At 40.6% G+C, this 26,641-nt stretch overlaps 1 protein-coding gene across 3 annotated transcripts; it reads left to right on the top strand.

Annotated features, from left to right (window-relative positions):
- Positions 1–2,012: 2,012 nt before the first annotated feature.
- LOC113123410 (TSC22 domain family protein 1-like) lies at positions 2,013–25,966 on the top strand. 3 transcript variants are annotated; one of them, XM_026295444.2, is made up of 3 exons: positions 2,018–5,477; positions 23,876–23,927; positions 25,236–25,966. In XM_026295444.2, the coding sequence occupies exons 1-3, from the start codon at positions 2,758–2,760 to the stop codon at positions 25,503–25,505; spliced, it is 3,042 nt and encodes a 1,013-aa protein (XP_026151229.1). In that variant the 5' UTR covers positions 2,018–2,757; the 3' UTR covers positions 25,506–25,966. The 3 variants fall into 3 exon arrangements, with proteins under 3 accessions (XP_026151230.1, XP_026151229.1, XP_026151231.1); XM_026295446.2 differs by lacking the exon at positions 2,018–5,477 and adding an exon at positions 23,053–23,545; XM_026295445.1 differs by lacking the exons at positions 23,876–23,927; positions 25,236–25,966 and adding an exon at positions 6,574–7,079 and having other exon boundaries at positions 2,013–5,477.
- The last annotated feature ends 675 nt before the right edge of the window (positions 25,967–26,641 follow it).

Raw genomic sequence — 26,641 nt, 5'->3', positions numbered from 1 at the left:
AATTGTTGCTTCTTTATATGGATAACTTTGGGTTATGTCTTTTTCTCAGAGAACAACAGAGTATTTATATCAGAGCCCAGAGTATAAATTGTTCATTATTGTTGGTGTGGTAGCACAAAAGTGCTGTGTGTTTTTTGTTTTTGGGTGCCAGTGTGATTTAAAGCTGCTGACAGCACCAGACGCTTACACTGCACTAGGCTCCTGCTGTCTCTTGTCCTCTATCATTTGTATCGATGGATATAGCCTGTTTGCTTGTCTGATGGTCAATCTTCTCTCTATCCTCACTCCTTTGCGTCCTCCACTAACTACTATTCTCTGCCATCTCTCACTCTATTACCTCATCTTCTCTCTATTTCTAGCCTTCCCCTCACTGCTTCTACTCTGTCCAAGGCTGTAATAAATATTGCTTGGATTTACATTGAGAAAATCCTAATGGCAGAAACTAACAAAATAAAATTTAAATTAAGCATCAAAGGAAATAAAAAGGGAATACATTAAATCAACCCAGTCTTGCTCTACCTTGGTATTGCAGTAGCCTAGGGAATATGCATGTGGCATGTCAATGTGCCTCAGCCAAAAGTTAACAAATTTGATGCACAATATCTTGTAGCCACGCACTAATAATGCGTGGGAACGAAATGCGTGGGAACTAGATAGTAACTGGTGCCCACAGTTTATTACTGTGTGGCCATGAGATATTATGTTTGTTCCTGTGCAGCAGCTCCCCTCAGCTTTTAGCTGAGATACAATGGCATGCTACACATTCCATAGGCTATAATTGTCCATGCCAAGGCAGAGGAAGGCTGGGTTGTTAATATGTTCCTTTTGTCATGCTTAAATTAGTACATAATAATTCACCCACAAACACTTCAAAATGAATGAAAAATCAGTTATTGACATTGGCCGGCTAGGGTGAGGGTGTGTGCAGATTCTAGTTTCACACGAGAGGTCACTGACCTTTGGTGACAACACACACACACACACACACACACACACATAGAGAGAGGGCCCCAAACAGTTCCTGTGTAGAATAATCCTTCAGTGTAGTTAACCCCTGTGTCTGCAGAGAGATCCAGCAGCTCTCTGTCTACCTTTGTTTCAGAAACACTGTTGTGATGTTGATGTTTTGTTCTATGGATTATGTTAATGGCCTAGGTCTACATGAATTTTGTCTTAGTTTTCATTCGGTAATTATCATATTTTTTTACATTAACTTCATGGATAAAACCATACATCTAAATTGGTATGTAATTTACATCTCATTTTAAGTAAGTGTTTTTCTTATTTTTTTGTTGTATTTTAAATAGAAAATTAGAAAATGAAGTAGTTTTTTTGTTATTCGATTTCCCGTTCCCATTCTTACTCTAGTAAAAGTATAAACAAATACAGTACTACTTTACCTAAGCATGACATATAACATTGCTTACATATTACAACACATTTTATAGGCTGTTTTTAACAGCCAGTATCCTTTAAAAGGTGTAGGCTACTTTATTGTATTGTACTTTATTATGGAATTTGGTACTTGGTAAAGCTGTATCAGTGCACCACTTCTGTAAATTATACTTAGACGTGGACTTAGACTAACCATTCTTGATCCACAAGGGAAATTGCTGGGTCATAGTAGCTCAGCTTCACACAAAACACTCTTGAAAAAACGATAGCAAAATAAGATAAAACCTAACATTGATAAAAATAAAACAAGATAGAATATTATAAGCAGCGAGAAATAAGATTTGCATATGTACAAATCTACAAGGAAAATAGAAGTATATATACACTATGTACATTAACAGGCGAATGCAACTGTTTAATCTATCTAATTCCAGTCTGTCTCGTGTTTCATGTAGGAAAAAAGAAAAAAACTTAACGCATGGGATGTCTGGAGACTGATTTGAGGGCGCTCTCTCCGGTCGGAATTTTCCGGCATTTTCCGTTGCTGTTGATGTCGAGCTCGGCGCCGCCTCACCCAGACTGCTTTATGTCTGGCAGCAGAGATCATGCGCGGTCGCCATGTTCCGGAGCAGCCCTCCCCTTAGTCCCGTCACAGCACAGCGGCGGTGCGGGAGGCCACACACTGAACAACGCGACAGCTGGGGAGGACCAGTGATACAGCAAAACCAACACCAAAGCGAGGGCTCAGTGGAATGGATTAAACCTGTGTGCGCCGCTCCTCACTGGTTGTATGGGCTTTTATACCCGTGTGCAGCGGAAGAAAGGTCGTTTGTTTCCAGTCGCTTTCGTTTGAACAGTTGAATCGACTCACGGTGTTTAGCTAGCCGGCGATGGAGACTGCCACTAGCTAGCTGACGTTATCCCTCTGTCAGGCTAGCATCTGATGCCACGCTAACTTATTCCGCAGCTACTTTGATTTTTAGTGTGTGCGTTAAGTACAGCGTAGCTTCTTACTACAAAACCCGCAAAATGTTAGTTTGTGTTTAACAAAGGAGCAAACGGAAAACACTTGTAGTTAGCCGGCGAATTACAACTGCCGCCAGCTGACGTTAGCTTGCTAGCAGCGGCCACTAGCTTCTTTCGCCTCGCTGTCACCGGGGAGCGCTGAGCCGTGTATGAGAGGCTGTAAATATTGGCACAACTTTGCCTGATATTTACGAACAGCCGAGCGACACTTGTTTCACAGTATTTATTTTTGATCGTGCTGTCTGTTGACCGTAGTTTTGTCAAAACGGCGCCGTTAACGAACTGCAACCTTATTGCATACTGTCAGAGACCAACTACCCCCCGGATTCTCTCGAAATGCATCATCCGGACCCCGCCGGAGACTCTGGCAGTGTTAGAAAGATGGCGCACCCGGCCGTCTTTCACAGAAGGGGTAGCAACACAGGCAGCGGCACCGCGCTGTCAACACCGGCAAACCCGGTGGTCAATAACAGCCACGTCTCAGCCGATGATTATCAACCCTCCCTGCTGATTCAGTGCCAACCTCCTGCTGGTTCATCCTCCCCGGGCCCCCATCATCCTCCTCCTCCCCACAGCCTGAATCTGCATGCCCAGCTCCAGCCTACACAGTCGACCGGAGCTCAGATGAAAAAGAAGAGTGGTTTCCAGATCACTAGTGTGACTCCAGCACAAATATCTGTGAGTACCAACAACAGTATTGCAGAAGACACAGAAAGCTATGATGATCTGGATGAGTCCCACACAGAGGATCTGTCTTCTTCTGAAATTCTGGATGTGTCCCTGTCCCGAGCTAATGATGTAGTTGGAGCAGAGAGAAGCTCTTCAGAGGAAACATTGAATAATTTCCATGAGGCTGAGACCCCTGGAGCTGTATCCCCCAACCAACCTTCACACCTGCATGCCTTGAACCAGACTCAACAGCATGGTGGGACCATGGTCAACGGGACTGTGCATCATCACCATCAACATTCTCATCATCCTAACCATGCCCAGGTTTACTCTCTGTCCTCTGGGCCTGCAAGCACTTCATCTACCCTCACTTCTGGAGCTTTATCTAGTGTTACCCAGAAAATGCCTTCTAATGTGGCGCTCCCTCAAGAGAATGTTTCCCAGACTGCCCCTCCAAATATTGTTGGTCTGCCTGCAGGGGTGGTGGCCTCAGTACCTGTCCCTGGAATGCACAATTCTGCTACAGGCACTACAGTTAGCATAGTTAATCCCCAGACCAGCAGTGTTAGCAATGTGAATATGTTGAGCTCTGCCAATGTGCCTGTGAGAGGGGGGATCAGTACAAGTGCTAGCAGTAGCAGTGGTGGCTTTCCTCTCGGTGTGATAAGCAGCAGTGGAGGTGGTGGCACTGCTGCAACTGGGGGTAACCTTATGACCACTGCTGTCAGCATGATGCAGCAACACCAAAACATCAACTCCAACATCACTATGACTACTATGACTACTGCTGCTGTCGCTGCTGCTGCTGCCAGCGCCTCTGGAGGGATGGCACTCTCCAGTGGGATCCAAGGAAGAGTTGGATCTGCTGTGCCACAACCTGTGAATGCCACTGTCACACCTGTGGCTATAGCGCCTATATCATCTATTCCTGCCCAACATGCTCCAGCGACTGCAGTGGCTGCCACCAGTTCTCGCTTCAGGGTGGTGAAGCTGGACTCTAGTTCTGAGCCCTTTAAGAAAGGCAGATGGACCTGTACTGAATTCTATGACAAGGAGACCCCAGCCTCTATTCCCAGTTCATCTGCTTCTGATACTGGGTCTCCCAGTATGCGCCAGTTTGTCTCTGAGAGTTTTGCTGGCACCTCAGAGAGGGAAAGCACAAGTGGTAGTTCTGTGAGTAGCACTATGAGTACACTGAGCCATTATACTGAGAGTGTGTGTAGTGGAGAGGCTGGGGGACCCTCAGTACCCCAGCATGCCCAGGATTTTGCCTCCCCTCCTCAGGGCTTTCAAGGAGTCTTCCCCAGTGGCTTAAGCATGGCAGCATCCCAAACCCAACCCCACATGCATGCCCAGGATATTACCCATTCACATGTGAAGACTACTGTTGTCCCCTCTGCATCTACAAATATTCATCAGTCCTCTCCAATGCCAGGCCTTCAGACCACCACTGGATTTCCTACACCTGCTGTACCCCAGCAGCAGCTCACCTATGCCCAGGCAGTTGCTCAACCCCCAGGCTCCACACAGGGACTAGTGGGAGTTCATCAGCAAAAGATAGGCTATGCTTCTCTGCCGCAACAGCCAGCTGCCCCCTCCCAAGCAACCCCAATACAGGTGAGGCCAGCTGAGTATGCCCAGCCACATCAAGGTATCCCTCAGGCTGCTGCTTCACAGTCTCTCCCCAACCAGGCTGGATCAGCTCCCTCTGGGCCATCTGGTGGAGCATGTCAGATGATCGGAGGCCCTCCGCAGTCTCAGGCACTCCTGCACACACAGCCCCAGCAGCCTTCTTCCCTTCAGGCCACCACTTCCACTATACCCTCTCATGTTGGAGTAGCAGGTGTTGGCCAGAAGCCTCAGAGCCACCCTGGTCACCTGGACTGCCAGCAGCAGAAGCCACAGTCACTCCCAACACAAATCCAAAACCAGGGCCTGGGCACCCAGATGCCCACTGCAATACACCAGAGTCAAGTGGCTGCACAAAGTTTGCCTCCTCCAAACCTTCAGAGCGACCCCAAAGCCCAGCCCCAAGCTCCCAACACTGGGAATAGTGGTAGAATACCCCCAAAAGGTGTTCTCCACAGCCAGCCATCTTCTGTCAGCTTGTCACAGGACCACAGCAGAGCTCAGGCCCTTGATCATGCTGCTCAGGCCAGTGCGCTCTATGCTAGTCTGCCCACATTCACCACTACTCAGCTTCAGGATGCCCAGCGCCTGCTTCTTCAGCATCAGTCGGCTCTCTTGGGACTTCCCAAGTTGTCCGGAGGGGAGGCTGGGTCTGGATCCAGCACTGGCCAGGGTCAAGAAGCTGAGGGAAATACCACCACCTCCAGTGCCTTAACTGCTTCAGCTGGTCTTAAGTCTGTGGATGGAGAGGAGGATGGGTAAGAGCTCTTATTTCCTTTTTGTTCACTATTGTTTTAATGATTTCCATGAAATGTCTGACATTTACATAAATTCCATGAAAATTTTAGCAGCAGTCTGGAATCTAAGTGGATTACTTAGCTTCCACCTGGTAAATTGATATTTGTAGCCTAACTCCGTGTTGTGGGTCTGTTTGGATCTGGATGATTTAAGTGGTTGTTGTGGCCGCTGTGAGGAAAGAAAAGCTTTACTGTTTTCCTAGACAGCCAACAGACAGTAGACAGGCTGTCACAGTCTGTCTGTCTGTCTGTGAGAGGGACACTGTGCAAGGCTCAGCTGGATGTGACGTCTCTTTGTCTTTATCAAGTGGCTGCAGTGATTCGACATTTTACCTAGCCTGCCTGCCTGCTTAAATCCCCACTGGCTTCCTTACAGAGCACAATTTCTGCTCGGTGTGCAGTATGGCTGTATACACTCTCAGCACAATTGTTGAAAAGCAGGAAAAAAGAATAAGGCTGCAAATGTAATAGATAAGAAATACAGATGAAAGAAAAACGTTACAGCCAATATTTAATTTTGTTTTACAGTCCATCTCTTAAAGCAAGATTTAAAAGTACTTTTTTACTGATGAACTCATAAGGATGGGATGGTGGGTTACTTGTTGACATACAATGTATAGCTCGGTGGTTCTTTTCCTTCACTAAAAGCTTATTGATTTTATTAAGTGCTCTCTTTCCCACTACTCACATCTCTCTTTTTTCCTCCAACTCTCTTTGTCGCCCCTCTCCTGTCACTACAGTTTGCTTGTGATTAACACTGTGATCCAAATGAAAATCCCTTGGAATGCCCTTCCAATAAGTTTTAAGAACTCATTTTGAGGTCCGATAGGAATTTTAATCACCTTGCAGCAGCAGGAAACTGTTCACATTACAGTCACTCCTAACAATGCAAAGCCTTTTTTCCAGATTACTTTATAAGATTTTTTTACCTTACCTTTACCCTTACTAGCTTTTGAAATCTGAGGTGGTGATGAGAAATTAAAATGAGTAGTACTATAAATGTAGAAGGTATCACGCATGTCATGATGTTAGTTTTGTCTCTTTATGGTTCATTTAGATGGACACTGAAGGATGGCTACTGTTATCACATGATGTGATGAGGGAGGAATGTGAAGTCTATGTGGAATCAGGTGGATTATTGCCTTTAATGATGAGCGGTGTTCGGGTGAAACTTAAGCCCTTGCTGCAAATGAAAAGATTGTCTTGAGTTATGCTCATGGTTCTGTTCTATCTATTTTATGTGCTGTCACATGAAGGCAAGTAGATTACACTCTGCTGCAGTAGCGGTATTCCCAATGATGTGTGGCTGCAATTGAAACTGGCTGTTTCTCTGCCATTCTTATTTAGAGGATCTTCATCTTATGATCTAAACACACACTTGCGTTTCGTCAGCTGATTATGTCTAACCATGGTTGAGATCAGGCTACATTCAGTCACAGCGCTTCACTAATGAATGCTGCTCTTACATCATGATCCACAAAAAATTTACAATGCTGGGGGATCTTAAGATGTATACGTATTAGTATATGTTTTGGTTCAGTGCTTAATCATCCCAGAAACAGTTTTCTGTCTGACATGTAATGTATACGATATACATATATATATATATATATATATATTTCCATCAATCTAATATTTAGTGCGCATTCAGTTTGTACAAATATTCCTTCATGAATTTTTTAATTTATCAAGGGGAATACAAATTTTTACCCTGCTATAGTTTTCGTTATTTTACTGTAACCTTCTTCTTGTACACTTCTTGGCTTCTTCTTTTTTAATGCATTCAGCTTCTAATAGAGGGTTTGGGGGAGGGGGGGGGGGTAAATATAATAATTTAAATACAATCAAAAAATCTAATAACCAGCAAATGTTGCCATTGTGGACTTTGTAATATTAGTAATATTACTAGTACTAGTAATATTTGTAATATTAGAGTTTTACTGAGGTCTTGGTTTAACTGTGTGGAAATGTTGAGGCTAATCTGAACCTGCCTTCCACAATTTGCAAAAACTAAACGGAACCCATAGTTCAAAGTTGGTACTACTGGGGACCTAGGACTTTGAAGCATTGTGATCAGCATACAGTATTTTCAGGGTTTAATGTGTTAACCAGTGTAGAGTCTGCAGAGTCTCTATGGTGTGCATCAGTGTTTGAATAACGGAAGATGTGCATTTTTTTTTTATCTGTTCTGTACTAAGTTATTAATGTTCAAGATGTGTGGGTGTCTGTCTCTGCGTGCAGGCCACCACTTACAAACTGGAGACCCTTAAAGACCCTTAAAGTTACCTGTGCTCCTTTTGCACACCCAGATAAACTGGCTGTTGTACTTATATTTTAAGGGTTATATTGATGAGCTTGGTATCATTGGAAAGGAAACACTTTCTAGTTTATTGTGAGTTTTCAAATTTGGCCAAAGACTTTTGGTAATACATCTGGAAACATATCTTTCTATAGGTCGGGTCCACAGGTGGGCCTGGGGTAGGTATGGCGTTTTAATGGTAAAAGAGTGATTAGAAAAGGATGTCAAATGTTATTCTTTTTGAGACTCGGTTCACTTTTAACAAGAGAGTCCCGCAAACAATTTCCCTAACAATTTATAAAAAAATCTTACTTAAATATTTAAGCAGTTAGCACATGAAGATTCAGATGAAGATGTCAGTGATGACCATTTGACCTTTTCATATTACTCACAGTGGAGAGTACAATGATTGTGTTGTGTAATGAATGGCACTGTTGTAGACAGCATCCAGTGCTTTAACAGTAAAGTTAGCAGCAGGAGCATACAGGTCTCCATAATCAAAAATATGCAATATATTGAATTGCTTAATGATTTTTTTTTTTTATATACTGTTGAAAATATAATAACCCAGTTTGAATTTGTAATTCTAGAGCAAGATATTCAGTATGAGTTTTGAAGGATCATCTACCATTAGTACTTATAATACTGAACTAATCATTTAAATTTCAATTTAGAGCATTGATTCAGTTTGAAACATCAGTGGTTTGAGGTCTGAAGTGCATTTTGTCTTTTGGGGTTTTAGAACAAGCTTTAAATTAATCAAAGGTCATTGAAAAGAGCCTGTAGCCTGGAGAAGGCCTGGTTTGCTGTAGGGCCTGTGCTGTACAAGATGGTAAAAGAAAAATAGGCATTACAGTATTGAGTTCAACAACAAATGCTATATTTTGTGCTGCTTAATTGAAATCATTTTAACATTTTAACATTTCTAGTTTTTCAGTCCTATTACTTTTAAACTTTATGTAGTGGTGGCTGTGAACTAATTTCAGAAACTGTAAGAGTGAATTTTAGCTTCTTCCTTGCAGTTTTTTTTTTTTTTTTTTTTTGTGTGTTTAATTTACAGTTTTCCAGTGTATCTTTTCTAATCACACCATATGTTTCTTGTTTAAAGTTGGACCTCAATTTTATGAGTGATAAATGTGTTTTTCAATGTAATCATTGGAAATGGTTTCCTGACAGTTTGAATATTTCTTGTTTTTTGGTCATTGTGCATTTTAAGTCTTTGTAATATAAAGTGACAGTTCTGACTTTTAACAAAGACATGCCAATTCAAATTATTCCAAATTATTATTATTATCTCTTTTAACATTCATTCTTGGCTTTGATACAAATTTGTGTTTGTTTTTACTTCTGTTTGGGCAAATTATGTACTTGTATTTATGTGCCAAACAAACATATGTATTTCTTTTTTTCCAAATTTTGTGTTGAATGTTAGAAGCATAAGTGGGTGTTCTGACTGAAAACAGCCCTGTTTTTAAAAAAACACAAGGAGCTGCGTTGGTGGAGGCATCTTCCTTCAGCTACCATGAATATACTGGCCAATGCAGTGACCTGATGTTAAGTCAGGCACAACTTTTTTTTTTTTTTTTTTTTTTGCAAACCAACCTGCATCTTTTTGCTGAGAGCCCCTACCCAGTGGATTCATTGAAAAGAATGAGGATGCTGCATTCTTTTAATGCGACTCTGTTGTTGGTCTGAGTGTGTGTGTGTGCGTGTTTGAATGTGTGAAGGCTGAGGGGAATGTGGGCTGACGGACAGTGTGATAGTTATCTCTGCTGCTCGCTGTTATCAGTTTAATCTTTTCTGTGGCAGTGTGTGGAGCCAATGTGTGCTAGGCCTGTTGATCATTGTGTGGAGATCAACCAGATCCCCAATATTCACAACACAGAGGAAGTGACCCAAGCTGACCCATGCAAACTTAGTCAGGACAGCTGAAGCTAGTTGAGACTAGTGAGGACACAGCAGACCAGACCAACTGCAACCAGACTGAGCAGAGTTGTGCATTATTGTCATAATCCTGCTGTTGTGTTCTACTGCTCTGCTCTCTGTTTCTTTCATGAGTGGTTGGGTTTTGCAGGAGCTTTGGCTTGGTGATGTCTCTATCATAGACTTTCACACAGATCTTCCTGTCCTGAAGTTCCACTCTGCCGTTTTACAACGGGTCTTACTTAATATATGTAATATACAGTACAATGCCTGTGGTGGAATATTATCTTAATCAAATGCAGTTATCTATTTTTAGTATTAAACACATACCTAGTGTGGGATTGTAAGATGGTTGTAAAATTTATCGTTTTATTTAATGCAGATTTCTGGGGCTAGTTAAATTGTGTGTTAAAGTGAATTCTAGTGAGCAGTTAAAATCGTTTATGAAAATTTAAGTTGTTTCATATCTTGGATATGAGCTGATGTAATTATTTTTTAGCTTCATTCTTTTTTTTTAAATCAGAGAATAATTACAAAAGAAAATAGAAAAAATGCACAGGGTCTTTTAATGATATACTTCATTTAATAATTATTAACAACTACCCTTGATGAATCCGTTTTGGTCATACTATGTGTTGTGGTTTTGTACAACTATTGTCTAACATTTTACTTTAAAAGAATTTGAAGTCAGTATTCAAGACATTGCTGCTTTTCTTTAACATTAATCAATCTTTCAATATTGAGGGTATCATCTTTTTTTTTTTTTTTGTTCCAGCTCTTCTAGCTAAATTGCAAACAGCATTTGTTATTTGCTATCCCACACATCCCTACCACATAGACCAAGCCAGAGAACACCAGAACACAGCAGAGCAGCAACATGCAGTGAGAGAGAGAGAGAGAGAGAGGTCCCACTACTGAATATTTTCTATGCCCTTTTAAGCCAGGCCGGGACAGCATGAATGACAAAATGAAAGTGAACATGGAGATAGGGACCAGCTCGTTTTATCTTGATGAAACGCAGGTTAATACAAACCAATCACAATTGCAGATTTGTATGATTCACTCTCTTTGTACATTGCTTATTTGTATGCTTTGTGGCGATGCGTCATGGATTTCGTTTGTCTCTGGTCCCTTCTTGCTGATGGTTTATTTTTCCATCACTGAACATGATTGTTTCAGTTAAGAGTGTGGTGGGAAAACTAATGGCTTGTAATGGATGGTAATGGATTGTGTTTTTAGTCTGCCTTTCATCTATGAGAAAATTGCCCTCCTACTGCTGAACACATGCGTACACATACACAATGTCATAATAGTCTAACCCTGTTGAAAAACCACTTTTTATTTTCGTTCTTTGTGTAACTGTACATTATAGACAGAAGCTGTTAGATTGCTGTCTTGTTTTATTGTGGTTCCACTGAGGAGTATCAAAATAAATAGATTGCATTTCTCTGGTCACAAAAATATAATGAATTGTAATGGCTTCTTTTGGTGTCACATATCCTATTCTTGACCAGTTGTCTGACTGATACTCAAAATGTCTTATCCTGCTACATTCAGGAGAGGTTCCATGTTTGCATCACTGTTTTGTGGTAGAATGTGTAGCAGATTCACTTTCTTGTTAATCCTGGAATCATAGACATTGAAATCCTCTGCACCCCTGCTAGAATATTGTGCTCAGTGCTAACAACAGTGCAACATTAGCTGTCTCTCAATTCAGGGGCTGCATCCCACTAAGGCTGCATTTGAAGGCCGACTGCATCACAGTATCACGACAAGGCTGTCCCATTTTGAATGCTCCTTCATTCACCAAAAACATTGATACATCAATAATTATAATTATGTTATATGCATTATTCTGAAATTTAGCCACTCTGCATAATGACTGAATTTGCTTTTAGTACAGTTTTGTTGACAATACCTTTACAAAAGTAACATTTCAATGCAGGACTTACAACAGATTATTTCTTAATGGTGGTAATGTTAGTATTATGGTTGTAAAAGGAACAAATTGTGTGTTAGCAGGGATTTTTTTAGGTGTACATAGAGACCACTACTGGAGCTGTTACAAGAAAAGAAAACTGTTCAAGCTGTCATCATTTGTTAGGGAAGCCATCTAACCGACAGAACAATGCAGCATTAATTATGTTCATAACTTGTGCATTTGTATAAGGCATGTGCAGCATGATGCTATGAAATGGTGTTGGTGGAGGTTTGCCACACATTTTATATTTGGGCTTTAGTGGGTTGCCACTATCATTCCCCTAAACATTCAAGCAATGTGCTGAATCATGGCGGACATTCCTGTGGCCAGAACACTGTCCAGTCAGCTCCAGGAATTACACACACACACATTCACTAATAGAGAAAATGCAATAGATTACTTTGCTATCAGCGTAAGTAATCCTGCCCTTTTCTCTTGTCTTTCATGCTGTTTGCTCTATTTGGTTTATTTTTTTCAGCTTGTCAATTATCCTATAAAGAAAACAATTTCATATTCTGTTAATGGAACTGCAGAGTTTTTGGATGAGTATTATCCACTGTATTTAACACTAGATTATTATTGTGCTGTTTGTGTTGTTACTACATGTCGAAGGACAAGGCAAAAAAAAAAGGCTTTTGGAAGTTTTGCCAAAATTATTTTTTATTGTTATAGTTGCACATTAAATACATAAATACATCTACTAATTCATTCATTTTGCAGCTGAATGAACAATCGCTTTTAAACCCCTTTCAACTTGTATAACATGTCCACAATCACTTTAGGAAAAAGCTGAGGTTTTGATGTTAGCATTACTTAGACTGGAGGCAGGGCTAAAAAAGCTGCTCCAGCTGTAGAAAAACTTGCGTTGGTGGAGGCAACAAAAATACAGCTACACTATATAAATGACAGTTGTTAATTAATCTGGTTTCGTGAGGTTAATGATTGTTTATCTGCTGGGCTGTGATGATGTGAGAGTTACAGCAGCCACTGAGTGTCTTTTTCTATACGGTTTGATATTCATTCACTGTTGCTTTTGTGAGCTTCTATGGGAAATGGATTTAGCAATGCATGTTTTTTTTTTTTTTTTTTTCTCTTATGTTTTGTGTTTAATAATCTAGCCACCTGCTTCTCTTAGCAACATCACTCCAGACTATATGCCCAGACTATATTGAGTAGAATTAAGGTGTCTCAAATAACTTTAAACTGATGAACTAACATGCCCCATAAATTTCTATTGGCTTAAATGCTATGTATAGTTTCGAACATCCATGTAAACAGTGATGTGGGTTGTGCTGTACTACCCCCTGCTGGTTGGCAAGCTGTGAATTTCCTGCATTCACCTGGCTTTTCATACTGTGTATGTCTGTTTTGTCAGTCTTTATGCTGTTTTTAGGTTGAAAATTACCAGTTGGTTTTAATATTGACTGGTCAAACAGTCATTGGGGAGCACTAAAGTACTACTGCTGTGAATACTCATTTTAAGTCTAGCTAACATTGATGTGACCAGGGAAAAGTGAAGCACCAGAGCTATAAATTCATATACTAGAAACAAAATCAAAGTACTGTCCTAACACAGGCAGGATGGCAAGTTGTAACCAGACGGGGGTGGTCCACTGTTAAAGAAGTCTTAGCCAGCTAAACTAAAAGTTTATTCCATTTCCCTCTAATACATTGAGAAAGTACAGCATATTTTCTCTTATGCTGCTTAAACTGTGAATGCTTTTTTTGTTTCTTGCCTAATTAATATTTAATCTCATTTGCCAGTTTCCTAATCCTATTATGTTTTTATAGGGTTTTTAATATGACCATTATTTTGATGGTAGCATTTCAATTTTTATTGCTTGCCTGTGATAGGTTGTCCATCACTGTAATCGTTCAATAACGACATGCGGTGCTGCATCCGAAAGTGAATTGCTTTGAAAAGCTATATGCATTCATGTGTTTCAATATCTGAGAATCAGTCATGTGAGAGTTATTGAGGTCACAAAAGAGTTAAGAGGGTTTTTAAAGTCACATACATGGAGATGTGAATTGTTGAGGAAATACAAAATGAAGAAGTGGGAATTTAGTTGCATTCTTCTAGAGATGGTCCAGATTGCTTGAGTAGCACCGAGGCCACTGAGGCTTTGTACTGCATTAAGTTGTGAATCTGAACTTAAACATTATAACCTCACCATGGCCTAAAATGTTCTCCAAGTGGTGAAGTGAAATGTCTCACTTAAAGTGTTGAGAAAGCAGAAGTGTTTGTGGATTGATCACACATCTTTATTCCCCCTTTGCTTTATATCATTAAAATAACAGAATATGAGGTTGTTTTTATGCTGATGAAAACAGGAATTAGCTGTGAAAAGATGGCAATGTTCTTTTCTCACTGCAATGAACATGAAATCATATTATGTTGCTTTAAAATACACTTACTTGCTTATTAGGGCTTTATTTTTCCAGTATACACAATGTACCCATTGTCTTTAACAGGGCTAACTAAAACAACGTATGTATATGTAAGTATATGCTTTAATCTTACTGTAATAAGGCACATTCAATGGTTAAATCTCAGCCACACAGCATGTATGTGCTAGTATCATAAAGCTCCTTTTAGGTGAAGAAAATAGGGTGACTCATGCAGTAATCATTACTGGCTAATTATAGTTTAACAAAGCTGAACGAAAAAGTGCAACATTTTTGTTCAGTCAGTGAAGTGAAGATCCACACCATGCTTAAATCAACTAGGTTTTAAAACCGCCTGCGTTCAGTGAAATTGCCATGCTCTTAGAGCATTTTGACAATATCTATTCAACATCAGACAAAGATGAAGGCTTCCAGACTCCTGCTAAGGGTTTGTGTTCAAAGAATGACAGCTGCTCATGTTTAAATATGTGCCATATCAGACTTGCGTAAACAGTTCTGTCTGCACTGCTTGGAGCCCAGAATGATTCAATTGTGAAAGTTGAATAGATAAGTCATGTGTTGACAATAGTATATGCCACTAGGTGGCAGCTTGTACCAGTCTCAGTGCAGTGATGGAGCTTGTGTGAATAGATTTCAAAGAAAGCATATTAACAATGTGTCAATGTTGGACTTTTATGCATTTTAGCTATGTCTATCCAGTTATTAATAATACAAGTGCAAATCCAGGTTATACAATGTTTAGAATGTTAAATTAGTGAACATCAGGACTGAAGACTCGTCTTAACTACTAGTCAGATATTAGTAAAGGAACAGTGCATAAGTTTGCATCCAATTCAAGCATACTTAAATGTCGATGACGACTGTAGCAGAGAGCATAATTCACTCACTCTTGGCATTAATCAGCTTGCCGAAAACACCATAAACAAATCATTAATTAAACTGAATTCTTATTTGTAACCATAAGATGGCAGTGGATAGCTGTTCCTCTTCACAAGTACAGTTGTGATATGTGTTGATGGATAAGTTGTAGTCCGACCAAGACAGTACTTTCCTCTGTGTATTAAGCAGTATAGCTGTATCATAGCTTTTTTGTTTGTGGCCACCACAAAAAATGCTCTCCTCCTGCTTCATTTTCCAAATGATGTCAGCTCAGAGAGTAGTGGACATGCACCAACTGCTAGAAAAGTAGAGATAGTCACAGTGAAAGCAGTGTGATGATGGTGCGATTGTGTTTATTGGCCTGCCTTCCTGTAAACCCATGCAGGAACCAAGTGAGTTTGTTACTAGGCCAGGCTTATGATGGATCTGCTGTCGTCAGAGACTTAGGCCTAGTGACGGTGCTGTCGTCATTAATCTGCAACCGGCTTTGTCCTCGTCTCTTTACTCGTAATCATGAGCATGCACACGCACACACGCACACACGCACACACACACACACACACACACACACACACACACACACACACACAAATGAGAGGGTAAGGAAATTGGTTTAAGGCTTGTAGCCTAATTATTGATTATTGATTTGATGAACTTTCCCTGACCCTGACTGCTTATGTAAATGAAAATTAATTATATATTTTGAACAATGAAATATTAATTGAACAGATATTTCTGTGTAGTTTTACTGTAGCTTTGGGACCAAAGTTGGCATAAAAGTCTTAGAATAAGGACTGTCTTTGCCTGCAGATGCCAAAGTTGATTAATGAAATTGCCGTTCTCTGAGGCAACATCGACATTCTTGATTTATAAAGAAGGGTCGGGCGGCTGAGATGGATGGATGGATCAATGACAAATCAGTTCTGCTACACCCTGACCTTTCGGTCTTTGCGTTTTTAGGGGTCCAACCCAAAATAAGCTGGAGCAGAGCAAATATATACACAGCATCAACTGTCAGCAGAAAATCGTAGAATATCTAGATTCTCTTTACAGAGTTACTGGAAAAGCATTTTTTTTTTTTTACAGCTGTATTATAATATTGAGAAAATTGTTGAAAGGTTGTTGACAGTCAGCGGACGCGTGGAGGATTAGTCTTATTTGTAATAACTACATGAAAGTGAGCAGGTTGGAATAAGTACACATAGAAATAATAATAGAAACAACGTACTCCTGCTGATGCACTTAAACCTGTCGCCCAAAAATGTCTGAACACAGTATATGTTCTGTTACCAGTGCATCCACCCACTGCTTGTTCTGATTTGGCTGAGAGACCTGCTGAATGCGTTGGAGCGTTGAAGGCTGAGATGCAGACGAGATCATGAGCGAGAGGTGACTCATTTGTTAGTCTGTGGAGTATTAAGAGAAAAACAGCCTCCCACTGACTAAAACAAATGTGCTTACCGTGTCTCACGAAAAAGGTGAAGCCTTTGAAACAAGTGTGTGCTGTTAAGCTTTGCAAGCCAAAGATAAGATGAGTTGGTGTTGGTTTTTCCTACAGCAGAATCTAAAAGAAAATTAAGACCATACCAGTAAAATAGATGTTCAGTTCAGATGAGAACTGCTATCTACTAATCCTGTACATATGTTTATCATCATTGTGAAGACCAGAGACCAGTTCCAGTGTTATACCTTGAATTGAAACTTTTTCTAAGATGCAGTTTCATCAATTCCAGCAGACGTTAACTGGCCAAATGAAAAACAAACCCTAGCTAGGTTGATAAAAGGTTTCTCTGAAAAGCTTGAGGCAATAACAGACCAATCTTTTTTCTTATTTTGAATTTTTACTGCAAATATTACAAAGTAGAAGAATCAGTCATTAACAAAGAGCATGTAGTTGTAAATATTGTTCTATTTAGGATATAGTTTAAGTGAAAGTGTGTAAGATATCAGAAATGGCATAATTATAGCAGATGTAATGCATGAAGGGCTGCCTGCTATGAGTATGAGACTGCTGTTTCGTGTCTTGAAACATTTATAAGAATGATCAAGGCTCAGAGAGGTGTATGTGCATTTTAAATCAATATATTAGAATTTGTTTGGCAAGATCTTCCAGCATTTGTTTTTTTTTGGGGGGGGGGTTTCGAAATCATTGATGGTGCACTAGGTTGGTAACAAATCGTTTGCTATGGTGTGATGTGGGAGAGGCTCCTTCCTCCTTCCTAACTTTTTTTTTTTTTTTTTTTTAATATATGGAAAGGTCAAGTAGAGTATCAGATGTGGAATTCTGATTTAATATATTTTCTGGGTGTTAACCCCCCCAAAAAAGACCCCACCAACAAAAACATCCTAAGCATATTCAAAGCATTTTTCTCTGCTGCTCTCTCTCGGGCCATGACTGAGGCAGGATGAATGCTGAGGCAGTGGATCCAGGCCATTCTAGCTCTGTGTCTCTCCCTCCTTCTCTCCATCCAGTGTATGTCAGTATAGCGTGAGGACTAAGGACTTGCTGCTGTCAGCCCAAATGCTCCAATTGCACCTGTCTCTTTCGTATGGAGGCCGAAACGGCCACTCATCATTCCTCCCTACCTCTGTGACTGACTCACTCAGTAGTGCTCTATCATTCTCCATAGTCACACCCTGACTATGGGAAAAGCCCTCCTGCTCTTACTGGTAAAGTCTGTGTGTGCTTTCCACTATCAAACTATAGTCCAGCCAAAAGACTTTACAATTCAGCAATTTAATAGGCCTCTTTTCTCATTGCTGGGACTTTAACAGTTCACATTTGCCCACAAAGATGGCAGATGTGAGTGCAGTTCCTCCTGTATGGCACATTTTGTAAAATATTGAACCAGAAACAAAACAGACATACATAGAGCATGTAACACATCAAGGGAACTTATAGTAGATTGTTAGTCCCGTCTTTTTGCATATTTGTCAAATTTGAACGATTTCAATTATCAAACAAATACAAGATGCAGTTTTTAAATGATTGATTTCATTTATTAAAGGAAAAAGCTGTCAGTGGACCCTGATCATTGAATGAACTGTGGACAATGTCTTCAACCCTGATCCTTGAGAGCTACTGTCCTGCAGATTTTCCTAGTATCCCTGCCCTTCCAGTTTCTGATTGGCTGAACCCACCTGATCCAGGTAATCAGCAGTGGGTAGGGCAGGGATATATGGAAAAGAAGCAGGACAGTAGCTCTCGAGGACCAGGGTTGGAGACCACTGCTTTAAATGCTTGTTGAGACTCAAACTTCTGCAGCTATTAAAGCTAGCTATTAAGGATACAAAATGAGGCACAATGCTGCAGCTGCATGCTTTGTTTTGTGACTATATTGTCTGAAATTTGATTTGAAATCATTTCAACTGTTTCTGTTTTCCTGATTTTACAAAATCTGGAGCAAATTTGTGTGATAGCCCTACAAAGGTGTGTTCATGTATTTAAGGCTAATGTCGGAATGAAACAGAGGTCTGGTTGTTGAACTGGTGGCGTCATGTATCTTCTAATGGCTTTTTAGGCTACGCAAGTAATTAGTGTATTCACTGATTATCAAGCATGTGTGGTAAGTAATAAGTAATTTGTCACATTAAAGAAACTTTTTAGACCTACCAATTTTTATCCACCTGTAGAGCTAACAAATCCTACATTCACAGTTCTGATCAAAAGAGATGAATTACTGAACAAGCAGTAACATATTTTATGGGTATGTCCATCTACTGACATGTTCTGCATACAATAATGCATACAATTTCAATATTGAGCATCAAAATTTGAGTCATTTTGATTTTTGTTGTTCTTAATACAAAGTGAGCTTGAAGTTGTGTTTGAAGCTTTTGACTCTGAGTATGTTTAGTTAGCCGAACTTCAGTGTTTTAAGCGGGCTGCTTTAGGACTTTATGACCCACCCAGAAGTCATGTGATACTGATTCATCCCAGCACATCAACTCTGTTAGGACAAGTGAAATCCCCTGCATTGTGCTCGTCCTTTACCTGTTTTTTTCTTGGCTGTCCGTCTCTAAGCCGTTAGAGGCTCTGTGAGTGCATGTTGTGTTTTCTGTCTGCTGACACAATAAGCCATCTTAAGGCTGCTTTTCAATGAGAAATGACAAGATAAGACCCTGAAGCATGGGTCTCTTGTCCATCATGCATGGGACTGACACTGAAATCTACAGGGTATACAGAAAAAAAAAACAATTTGTTTGGAAGCTGCCAGCAAAACCGATACAAAAAAAGTTGAAGGGTCTGGCATTCTTTTGCAATTTTGATGGGAAGACAAAAATTCTCCTGGCAACCTTATATGGATCAAGATAATGTCACCCCTGACCCTTATACATAATATCAAAACCATGCTCAGTGCATCTGCATCATTCTCATCATTTCTACTAATTTGTTTACTTATAAAACCACATTACTATATGGCTCTAGTATGTGAAACGATGTTGAAGAGTTGAGGCTCAGTACAGTACATGCGTATCTCAGGGCACAGGGCTTGTGGTGTTGGAGCAGGGAAATCACTGGGCCACATGCTAATCTCTGTTGAGGGTTTATGTAACTCCCAGTGTCACATGATCACACGTCATCACCTGCCCAGCCGCTGTCTGTACTCAGGAATTCAGTCAGTCAACTGCCATTCACATACAAATGGATGACACGCACATGTATATAGTCATAACCTGGCATGCTGCCTTTGATTCGTTGCAGATCCATTCACCTCTGTATCCATAGCACACAACCCAGATTTGGTCACTAAATTTAAGAAGGATTGAGTGGTGCTTGAAACCATTAAACAAAGAAGCTCAGGACGCACTGCTGGGTTAGTTTGGAGTGTTTATGTTCCTGCGGACAGCTCCATGAGAGTACAGGGAGTACAAGTGCAAGGCCATGACGATATGGCAATGAAGCTTTTGTTCTGGGAGCTGGAGCAGCATCTCAAAAGGTAAAATAAAGACAAAACCCCCAGGGAATTAGCTGCCTGGGCCAGTCACTGCACTAGCTGTACATGAAAGACTGCATGGTTGATTTATCCTTTGTGATAAGGGACACATTACTGTTACTGGGTAGTCATCACACTGTAAGTTCAGTTTAATTGAATATCTATAGTAAGTAAGTTAGTGTGTTCATGTATAGTAAACTATAGATGCCCTGAAACAGGGACGTTCACATGCATCTATAAATATGTGCCACTTACTAATGTCTCCAGTGAACTGTGAGTAATTAAACCCACAATGTATTCCTTCTCTAGTCATTGCATTTATTACACACTATTTTCTGCTGCTTTATAACAGCTCGGGTACCGTAACATTGGTCCATATAGTCTTTCAAATCACAAATAATTGTCATATAGCAACATATGCAGCCCACAGTATTGTTGCTATATAAGGTAAACCCTGGTACTTTGTAATCACTGCTTGTGACTGAACCTAATGGCTACTACTGTAATTTTTTGTTTTATTTTATTTTGTTTTATTTATTTTTTTAGGGATTTTCAAAAAGACAATGCACTGCAAATGTTGAAGAATTATATTTGAATACAAATTATCTCAAAAAGTTAATTTGTTTATATTAATTTGTTTGTTTACAGGCTTAATGCATATTTAAAATGCCGACTGGTGTTAATTAATGATTAGAACACCAATGACATCTCTGTTAAATGACCTGAGCATTGGTTTATACAGTTTGGGACATTTTTTATTTTTTCTCTGAGGTTCCCCCAGTAGCTCAGTGAGTTGACGGTGTTTCACAGCAAAGCAGCCAGGGTGACTGACCTACCTATCTCACAATCTACTATCACCATAATTACATCAAGTATGATGTAATGATGTATGAAGTTGGCATCTCTATATTGCATTACGCAAACTTAGAAACACAGAAAAAAACAGAACATCAAGTTAGATTTACTTGGCTGGTTCTAGTGTGTCCACTCTGGATTTGTTGTTTCAAGCATGCAAATTTTGTTCTTGACCACTTTGTCCTGCAACATCATCTAGTTTTTCCCTTCCTTAGTGCCAGTGTGACCCAGTATAGCTTCTACCAAGCCTGGGTGTTAATGTGCTTGTGAATGTGACCACATTAGACGTGGGACTGTGGTCGCACTGGCTATTTGGGTCTGAGTAATTGGCTAAACCTTCCTTTAGTCAAAGAAGAGACCGGAAGAGATAAGTGTGGCTTAGAGCCTTTTATTAAGCTGCTTGGCTTCTTGTTAAGTGCTTAAGTGTTTGACTGGAATCAGATGCGGGCAGGGGCTGACATGAGTATTTGGAGGCTATGTTTGAGCTTCTATTCACAGTACTGGATTTCAGTAGGCACATAATGATCATGAATAATGATTTGAATTGAACTGAAGTAAATGTTTTAATAGATCTGGGTATAATGACTTCTGTGTGTACCTGAAACGTATTGTGCAGCATTAGTTAAATGATATCTAAAACTCTGGAAATCTGTACTCCCCCAACAAACTCCATCGTCTGTCTGTGTCCGTTTTGGGGCACATATCCCTTTTTTGTTTTTGAAAATTAGTTTAAAAAAAAAAAAGCTTTGGCTCAGCTGTGATGCCCAAATTAACCTAAACCCCCCATTTTAAGTGTGATTAAATCACATGGTCAGTTTGTGTATGACCTGCAATATTTCACACATAGAAGCTTTGAAATGTACTTGTCTTGTTGTTTTTTTTGTTTGTTTTTTAATACTGAGATTCGTGTAGTGTGGGTGTGATCAGATGCGGCTCCGTCACGGATGTGTACACGATTTTGAGCGTTTTGGCTGTACGTGTAATGTGTGAGAGTTGGTTTACAGAACATGTAGGGAGGTGGATGTGTGGGAGGTGGTCTTGTTTGCAGGATGACTTGCGTTGAGAATTTCTGTGTAGAAGTTGTTTAGGTGTGTCTGAGATACTCCCCATGCAAAGTGTTGAGAAAGCAGTTATAATACTATGAGTCTGACTGACCTTGCAATGACCATCATAATTTTAAGATATTTGACAAACATATATAATTTAAGTTTAATTTTAGCTCATACGATATCTCAGACAGTACCTTTCAACAGTGGAGCTTGATTCTAAACTTTTTTTAAGTTTTATTTTAAGTTTAAAATCACTAAAAATGTTTACCTCAGTATCAGCACAGCCACATCTCTAAGACAAATTGCTCGTCTCTTACACCTTATTTTGAAGGTGTGAGGACACTGTATGTGCCACAGTTATATTGTGTAAAACATACCATCTTACCATTTTGGAAATTTTAAACCCACAATGTAGTCCTAGCTAACTCTAGGAAAAAACACTGATATATGATGGGTCGATTATTAATTATTACTCTTTGTGCTCAGTATTCACTGTAATATTTAAAATGGTTTAGGCTTGTCAGGCTTCCATGATGTGGTTCAGGCTCACAGCTCTGCAGTTCTGTAGAGAGCCACATGGGGGCAGCACATGTCTATGCAAATGCACGATTCCTTCAAAGATCCAACAGTCTGTTTCCATTTGATATGAAAAATACTGCTACCCATCCTCATCATATATTGCTGCTACTGCAGATTATCTGATTTATGTAAATCATCTTTAGGTATATGTTTATATGTTTTGTGAAATGAGTGCTGTGGACAGTCTTGAATGCTTGTATCATTGTTGAACACTTAACTACCTGGGTGTGTGTTTGTCTTCTAGACTGTTATAAAATGCTGTGCCAAGTGGTTTTACACATTTCAACATCCCTGTCGTTGAGATATAAGAGCTAAAGCAAAAGACTGTTGAGTTCATGGAATAAATTACTCATCTGTGACTAAAACCTCCCAGACTGGTTGTATTTGTTAACATTCAGAGGGAAATATAACTGGCCACATGGATGGGTGGCCTCTCTTGGGTTTCCTGTAAGTGTTCCCCAGGGATGACAAACACATAGAACAAGATTTCATCTGTGTGGTAAATGCGTGTTTTAATAGCATTCATACAGGAGAGGATCGGTGTGTGTGTGTCACCCAGCAGCCCTTAAAACTCGCTTTCCTCTGCTTGTTTTTTAGCACCATAGGTCTTTCTTCTTCCTTTCTCATCCGGTTTTCCCCGGTTTAATCCACCTTCTGTCCGTTGCTGGAATATTTTATGTAAAAACATGTCAGCTGATCGATAGGCGGGGCGTTCCTGAATAAATTATTCAAAGAGCTCCCTTCTCCGCCAATCGCAGGCCGGCGAGTCGGGGTGACGCTGGATAAGTTATGCGGGCTTGTGTCGAGCTGCAGATTTTTTTGTGTCGCGCTGAGATGAGCAGACCTCCGATGGTGTTTGTGCAGCTGCGGTCGGTGCACGAGCCGTAACCGCACAGAGAACGACAGTGTCGCGCGTGTGGATGTGCGTCGCCGACCTCGCGGAGGTCGAGTCGGTGCCCGGAGCTGTCTGATAACGGGCAGTAAAACATGAACAGCATGAATACGCCGTGCTACACCGTGGCTATGGATCTAGGCGTCTGCCAGCTGAGAAATTTCTCCATATCGTTCCTGTCGTCGTTACTGAGCGCGGACAGCTCGCACGTCAAACTCGACAATAGGTAAATACCGTGTTATAAAGCCCCAGCATCCGAGCTCACCTGCACCAGCAAGGCCACCGCCGTGACACGCTCAGCAGATAGATGCTACAGCATTGTTACACCCACTGACACCGCACTGACATTAACGCTTTCAAGGAAAGGCCACGGGGAACTGTCCCACAGGCAAATCAGGCCACTGGTTTTATAAAAATTTCCAGATGCTTCCCGTATCCCCCCACATCTGTAAGGGAGAAAGGCTGGTTCTCCGCAGGCTCTGCTGTTCCATCTTGTCCTCACAGCTCAGATTGGTTTCAAATGTGTGATTTATTTCTCTCTCTCCTTCTCTTGCAGTTCTTCAGGCGCCAGCGTTGTCGCCATAGACAACAAAATTGAACAGGCAATGGTGAGTTTTCAGCTTGTTTCTTTACCCCATGCAAAATGTTGTGTTCTTTAGTCAATAGGTCGGAGGGTTTTATTTTTTAGAGAGATGTGTAAGTGGTTTGTTGTGACTAAGTGGTGTGTGAATTCCCTTACATGCTTTTTTGTTTATGTACGTAATTTTATGAAAGTGTTCATATACTATGGGCGGCACTTAAGGAAACACCGTCCACGATATGACGGGACCACAACCCAGTTTTTGGTCGTTAAGGTCAAAGGGTTTAGTTTGCCTTGTAACGGAAACTCAAACCAATCGCCGTAACGTCACCCAGCCTGAGACCGACTCAGCATCGTTTTCTCTGTGTTTTTGTATTTATTTTCCGATGCGATACTGGTGCTGGTTCGCTTTGAGGGATATTAAATCCTCGTCTTGGAATTCAGTGTTTAGTCCCGGAAAACAAAACGTATTTTTGTTTTCTGTTTCGCTGTTGTCAGCTCTGTTGCTAGGCAAACTGGAAAGCTCACACGCCTGGTTATAAATATCTTGGTCTCTGATTGGCCGACACTTTAATGTGGGCAGGATTAATGACGTAGCACCCTGGGAATAGTGTCTCACGGTTTCTCTTGATCACCTGATTATTGTTTTTTATGACCAGATTGGATTTCATATGGCCTGACTTTCCATATATGTCGATATGTGTATATTTACGCAATCAACATTTTGTACATGTTATTTCCAGTTCTTTGGTGTAGTAAGTGTCTTTTTGATTAGGTATCTGACTTCTATTGATGAAGTTGGCGGTCTGTTAGTTGGTCATTTAATATGTAAAATGGCCTCTATTTTTCTTCAGTGTCCTGTGTTACATGAGGAGTGTATGATGCTTCATTGCCATATTTGTTGTATATTATCATTAGGGTTAAATATTTGGTAGCATTTTTTTTCTGGACTGGTATGAAGGATAAAGAAACCTTTCATCCAAATTTCTTTTTAAAAGAATGAACTGTTTTCACATTGCAGTAGGTTACAAGGCCAGATAGTGTCACTCCCATATTATTATAAAGTCCCTGATCAGCTGTCTGTAAAATCTTTGTTCACACTGGATAAGCTCAAAATGTATCGTAGTCTGTCTTATGAAAATGTTTTTCTTTAAAATATACGTCTATATGACATGATGATACCTATTTGCAAGAGATTAACAGCCTTAGTTTTCATGCAAATGCAGTTTCCCAGGTGTTAGATGAGGTTGTTAAACTTCATACTAGTGTCTGAGCTTTTATGGATATACGCTGTTAATAAATTCATGTCATAAAGCTATGTCCCTGTCTGTCTCAGGACCTGGTGAAGAGTCACCTGATGTACGCAGTGCGCGAGGAGGTAGAGGTCCTTAAGGAGCAGATCAAGGAGCTGATTGAGCGTAACTCCCAGTTAGAGCAGGAGAACACCCTGCTGAAGACGCTGGCCAGCCCAGAGCAGATGGCCCAGTTCCAGGCCCAGGTTCAGACTGGCTCTCCGCCTGCCCCAGCAGCAGCTGCAACACCGGGTCCCCCAAGCACCACCGCCATCGCCCAACCCGCCTCGCACAGCTCTGGTTCCTCGGTGTAGCATGGTCTGTGCAGACAGACAGACAGACTGACAGTTTTTGAGTTCTGCTACAGCCACAGAGCCATACCTTGCCTTCTACTGCAGGAGGTAATGCTAAGACAAGAATTTGCACATATTTATCTCTCAGAAGGATGCAGCAAGGGGGACAAGCGGTGCTGTGCTCTATGGTATAGTGGAGGGTGACAATCTTGAGATGCTATGGGGGGGAGGTTGGTCTCAGAGAAGGATAAATCATTGAACATTTGCCAAATAACCCTTGGACATATCAACTAGAATGTCTTACCGAGAAAAGAAACAACAGCTTCTCAATAGTGACATTGTACTTAATTACAGATTTAAAAAAATCACTGTGCCTGTGTCTGGAGTGATGGTGAATATACTGATGATGGCAATGAAGGAGGAGGACTGTATTGGTTGTTATCTTTTGCTGAATGTTGTAAATAAAAGTGGTTCTCTCATGGCATGATCATAAGGTTAAAAGTTATGAGATCTTAGAGAAGCCTTCACAGAGTGACAAATGAAGAATGTGAGCAATTATCATAAGTCCCCATCTGGAATGGGGGAGTCCAGTGGAGGGGTGGGGTGGGGTGGGGTGGGAGGGTATTTTGAACACTTGGCAGCATTGATGACGTTACTTCAACTGGGTTGGTGGGATGAACAAAACATGGTTTCTTATGGAGATGATGATATTCTATTTTCAGTATTTCACTTTCAAGCTTCACACTTTGCCCTTGACAAAGCTCATTATTGCTGTTTTCTCAGCCCTGCAATGGCATGTGAGTTAAACCTTACTTGACAGGGTTGAGATACTGGGCTAAGCTGCATTTACTTTTTTCTTAAAAGTTTGACGGCCAGAAGATGATGTATATTTCTGTATAGTGTAAGTACCATGTAAAATAGTGAGGAGGAGGAGAAAAACAACAGATGCTCTCTAGGTTACACAGATTGAAGCAGGTGGGCGAGGGGTGCGTTAGTATTGACCAGTCTGTTGTTTATTTTTAATGCTGTATTTCCACGATTGTGGATCAGCAGGAGTTTAGGTTATTTAACTTTAAATATGCAGCCAACAGTGCTGTCTACATCCATTACTGCAACATTAACTCTGACTGTAAAACCATTTTCACTTTGCTGGTTTT

The sequence above is a fragment of the Mastacembelus armatus genome, chromosome 21 (assembly GCF_900324485.2).
Source record: "Mastacembelus armatus chromosome 21, fMasArm1.2, whole genome shotgun sequence".
Classification (NCBI taxonomy): domain Eukaryota; kingdom Metazoa; phylum Chordata; class Actinopteri; order Synbranchiformes; family Mastacembelidae; genus Mastacembelus; species Mastacembelus armatus.
The sequence above is the reverse complement of the archived record's forward strand: the minus strand, read 5'-3'. Positions and strand labels throughout refer to the sequence as shown.

Bases quoted from the DNA above. Each gene is read 5' to 3' on its own strand.
- LOC113123410 (XM_026295444.2), top strand. From the start codon at position 2,758: ATGCATCATCCGGACCCCGCCGGAGACTCTGGCAGTGTTAGAAAGATG. The intron at 5,478-23,875 runs GTAAGAGCTCTT...CTTCTCTTGCAG, and splicing joins GTGGATGGAGAGGAGGATGG to TTCTTCAGGCGCCAGCGTTG. The intron at 23,928-25,235 runs GTGAGTTTTCAG...TGTCTGTCTCAG, and splicing joins ACAAAATTGAACAGGCAATG to GACCTGGTGAAGAGTCACCT.